Here is a 4,522-nt window from a genome sequence, read left to right as displayed (position 1 = left end):
GGTGAATGAATGAGGTGGCTTTATTGCCAGCAGCCTTCTGTCCACTTTGGCCATGGTTACGGGGCGCCCTGCACAAATAAAAATGTTGTGCACTTGGCGCTGGTGTGCACGTAACAAGGGCAATGGCTTATCACTGTTTACTGTTCTAGTCTAAAAAGCACCTTTCTAACTATAGCAGCTGAAGCTGCATGCACAAATTTTGTGGGCCCTTTTAAGCATTAAATCTCAACATAGCAGCAGGACATCTTGTAAAAAAAAGGGCATTGAAATGACGTCAGGCACTTGCGTTGCATAAAAAACATTGAGAGGGGTAACAGAACAAACAATCTCTGCGTTTGTCTTCACATGCTGCAGACAAATTCACACAAACTGGCTGAGAAGATGGCACTGGCTGCTGGGATGCAGAATTAGAACGTAAGGGAACCAACGTGAAAGGCTTTGGATTAGGTTACGTTCCAGCATGGCACAACATACCAAGATGTTATGTCGCACAGCTCACAATTCCAAGGTGAAAATTATGACACCACTTTGTTTTGACTCATAATTCAAGCTCTATAAATGATTTTTTTCTGGATCCACTGTCATAAGTTTATGGAGACCCGCCGTGGTGTCTCAGTGGTTAGGGTGCTCGGCTACTGAGCCGGAGTTCCCATGTTCGAATCCAACCACGGCGGCCACGTTTCGCATCGATGGAGGTGAAATGCAAAAACGCGCCCGTGTGTTGTGCGACATCAGTGCACGTTAAAGATCCCCAGGTGGTCGAAATTATTCCCCAGCCCTACACTAGGAGCCCTCTTTCTTCCTTTCTTTCACTCCCATAGTTTCTGCGCCATTTCCTTTCCTCAAAAGCCAATTTTGATGTTTATGGAATGCAATATCAGATAGAGAAATTAATTGCACTGCTGTTTTTGCATGCAGCCTGAAATGTTTAAATTAGAAGGTGCAGCGTTAAACTTCAAGTGATATGAAGAAGATGCTAAGAAATTGAAATTTTTGCCAAAGTTGCATTCTGCAAGCTGTTGGTGATTGCTTACAACCAATGCAAATAATATGAGCCCCTACTGGCGTTCAGTGGCACTGCGTGGCTGTCTTGCAAATCATATCCAGGTTCCTTTTTTCGCGCTGCACAAATGCAGCTTTCCCAACTTTCTGAGCACTCAAGCATGGCAGACTGTTCTTTCTTATGTTTGTGAAACTATGAACCTCCTCATGCTCATAAGTCCCTTAGTGCTTTTTCGTAAGTTAGTTATTTTTCATGTCTAATTTTGATAGCAGGACATAGGACCACACCTTGTTTGAGGAGCCAGCTGAATGAGCACTGCAACTTGAACATCAAAGCTAAGCTCCATCATGTCAGCAGCTGAACTAAACGGCAACAGTTAATTAACCCTTTCTGGTCAGGTATAGCTTCCCCACTGACTCCTGCAATGGTCAGCATTCTTTTGGTCTTTCCAGCTCCTCGCAATGAAAGGGAGTGCCACATCATGACTTGGTCATAAACATTTATTTAAAGCCCTGTGCCGAGCCATGCCGGACTATACCAACCACACGCACACTTTTCCACTGTCGGGTGATGCCCGAGGTATGACGGAAAGGGTTAAGGAGTACCAGCAAGCAACAACCTTTGTTATCTCTTTTTTCCTATGCTTAATTTAGGTCAATGTACCCTTCAGCAATGTAGTACAGAGTAATAGAAAAATTTTTAAGGTTACTTAGTGCTTTGATGTGTAGAAGTGAATCCTTTTTACTTTCTCCGCTACTTACCAATGTAGAACGGTTGCTGAGAGTTTGCTGAATCAAACCACTGGTCAGTAAGGCATTTCGTGACCCCAATGTGCACACAATGCATATACTCCACTGTGTGGCCAAACACAATGTTAAAGTGTTTCAGGTGATTCAGTGGTGACTGCCCTTTAAGCCCATTCACAGCATCTTTGATCTCCGCAAACTCCATGTCTTTCGACATCTCCCCTGGGGTCCGCTCCTCACCGACTGTAACACTCATGTACCTTTGGGCCCCTGTCGAAAGGAGAGAAATAGTGTGCATGCTCGATTATTTGCCTGCAGAAAGCAGAATATACAGGAATTAAGCAATGCCTGCATATGTTTTATGCACTAAACTATTATGAGCAAAAGTAATCGATCCAACTGTCCATGGTGCGAACCATATGCCACGCTGCATGCTGGCGCTGCCTGACGAAACGCTCATATTGTTGAAAACGTCGCAGTGTGCCAATCTTGACACTAGGAGCACTACGTCAGGTAGCACCCACATGTATACAGTGCAGCTTGGTTTGGAATGCAGACTGAAAGCCCTTACTTTTGCTTATGACAGTACTCTTGCTGGGTATAAGTCTCTCACGTGACATTCGCATGATGTGTCTAGATGGGGAATTTTAGGCCCGCCTTCAATACTTTGCACCTCATATCTGCTGCCACGGATAAGTGTGGCACATCATCTATATCACATGTTTCTAATGGCAAATTTTGCAGCAGCCAGAGCTTTCATAAAGTGCACTGACAACTTTGATACAAACTGACCGCTGCAAATGCAACGTTTTTCCTTAGCAGTATTTGAACACCGCTTCAACTTATCCATTTTTTGGTCATAGCTAGCTCAGACAGAACACCCTAAATGCATTTCAGCGCATAATACAAGCTGTTCAAAATTAAGATATGAAATTATTAAGCATATCCACTAAGTCAACATACATGCACAAGTGTTCAGCCAGATGCAATGACAAATTTGATCAACCATACATTCGTGAAACTCGGCACAATTGTAGCACCAAGGGCAGCCGAAGAGACCATTAAACTGGACCACGTTGATCACAGATGCTCGGGCTGGCGCATCCACGCAGCAGCACAGTACATGAAGTCCTGATGACAGCAATGTATGACCTGCCTTCCAAGTGATCTTGCCAAACTGATTGATCTCTTCAACAAATTTGGTTAAGAAGGTTCTCATGTACGGGTGCTGGCCGAACCACAGCCCACCTATCAAGCAGTTCTTTAGCCTGTCGCAAGGTGGCAGCTCGTTAATCAAAAACTGGATTGGCCACACAGATGATGACGATGACTTGAATACGGGGCTTCCTTCTGTGTTGATAGTGATGGTAAGATCCATCGAGCCAATTTTGCCGCTCTTCCTCAACTCCTCGGCCATAGATCCACTTGTGATGTCCTGCAACAGTGCGGCTCCTCCTTGCTGAATGACTGCCTTTAAGTTCACAAGTCTTTCAAACAATGCAGCCTTTGATTTTGCAAGCAAACATTTCATCTGTTCTTTCATATCTAAAATGATGAAAAAATGTCCCCGAGCTTTTAGAACACAAAGTTCCGTGCTAACCTCGCAGTCCGGGCACCTCATTGATGACATTCCGGGCACTGACACAAGCACACTGCCACAGGTGTCACAATAAAAAAACCGCTTCACCAGCCTTTCCTTGCGCGACGACCAAAGCTTTCGGAACACAAACTTTGACCGAGGAAGTACATCACCTTTAAAGCCAAACAGACCATCTATGAGGCGCAGCAGATCATTCAGGGCCTCCGAAGTGAGGCCATGAGTGACGACAAACGCCATTATCATTATTATCGCGGCTGCCTTTGTCGTTGTGGAGCCCGGAAGTATTGCTGCCTCAAGCTCGACAAAGTCCGATGCCAGAAAATCGCGTTCGCCGTCGTCGCTTTCGGTTTCTCCCGACATAGAACTGCTGTCTTCGGGTGTTTCGCCAAGCCGGTCAAAGTCGTCTGTTCGGAACAAATCTTCGTCATCGGCATACGAGCTGCCGCCTGCCTGCTCATCGTGGGCACTCAAAGTAGGCGAGGCTGGCTGCGCCGCTTGATCTGCTGCTGGTTGCTCGCCACTTAAAAGATTCAGCAAATCGCCCACAACGCCTCCGCCGTTGACATCTCCCTCGTCATCTCCTTCGACATCGACGTCAGCTGAGGCAGCTGACGTCGATGAGGCACAATGCTGAGCGCGAAGCCGCACTTCTTGCTGCCTCCTGTAAAGTGTGGTCTTCGGGACAACAAACGGTTCGTCTTTGTAGAAATAACGCTTCCGTCGTTTCTTGGTCACATCCCCATCCATAGTAGTCTAAGAAAAACTAAATGAAACAGACAGGCAAAAAATACCAAACTTTAATGGGAGAAATTGAACAAAATAGCAGCAAAAGGTGACAACAAAGTGACCACTGCTCTATCGGTCTTGACCGGTCTTGACTCTTGAAGTCTTGATTGTCTTGACTTTCGCCCTCCGGATACAACCGCGAAATGCGCTATGCAAAACACTGTAGCAATTTGAAGTCCACTGGGTACCTGCAGTCGGCTTTGTTCTACCCAAAAAAGAACTGTAAAGTTTATAAGTATTCATTAAAATATGCTCCGCGTGCGCGCTAGAAAAAATTGCCTTTTCAAAGCATGGCCATAACAAGGCAAAAGTATCCAAAGCTTCTAGCCATCGTAGCTGTGTTAGGTATTAGGTGCAATTTTTTGGGGTCCCTAGCTGCGCTGCTTT

The 4,522-nt window shown here is 45.5% G+C and overlaps 1 protein-coding gene across 1 annotated transcript; it reads right to left on the bottom strand.

Moving 5' to 3' along the window:
* Positions 1-341: 341 nt before the first annotated feature.
* Positions 342-4,096, bottom strand: LOC144121674 (uncharacterized). Its single transcript, XM_077655014.1, has 3 exons — positions 2,761-4,096; positions 1,765-2,019; positions 342-394 (listed from the first exon to the last, which is right to left on the bottom strand). Exons 1-3 carry the CDS (start codon positions 4,094-4,096, stop codon positions 342-344), a joined length of 1,644 nt encoding a protein of 547 aa, XP_077511140.1.
* Positions 4,097-4,522: the final 426 nt, after the last annotated feature.

This window comes from Amblyomma americanum, chromosome 1 (assembly GCF_052857255.1).
Source record: "Amblyomma americanum isolate KBUSLIRL-KWMA chromosome 1, ASM5285725v1, whole genome shotgun sequence".
NCBI classification, from domain to species: domain Eukaryota; kingdom Metazoa; phylum Arthropoda; class Arachnida; order Ixodida; family Ixodidae; genus Amblyomma; species Amblyomma americanum.
The sequence above is the reverse complement of the archived record's forward strand: the minus strand, read 5'-3'. Positions and strand labels throughout refer to the sequence as shown.

Bases quoted from the DNA above. Each gene is read 5' to 3' on its own strand.
- LOC144121674 (XM_077655014.1), bottom strand. From the start codon at position 4,096: ATGGATGGGGATGTGACCAAGAAACGACGGAAGCGTTATTTCTACAAA. The intron at 2,020-2,760 runs GTATGGTTGATC...TCCTTTCGACAG, and splicing joins TTGTGCCGAGTTTCACGAAT to GGGCCCAAAGGTACATGAGT. The intron at 395-1,764 runs GTAAGTAGCGGA...TCTGCATCCCAG, and splicing joins TCAGCAACCGTTCTACATTG to CAGCCAGTGCCATCTTCTCA.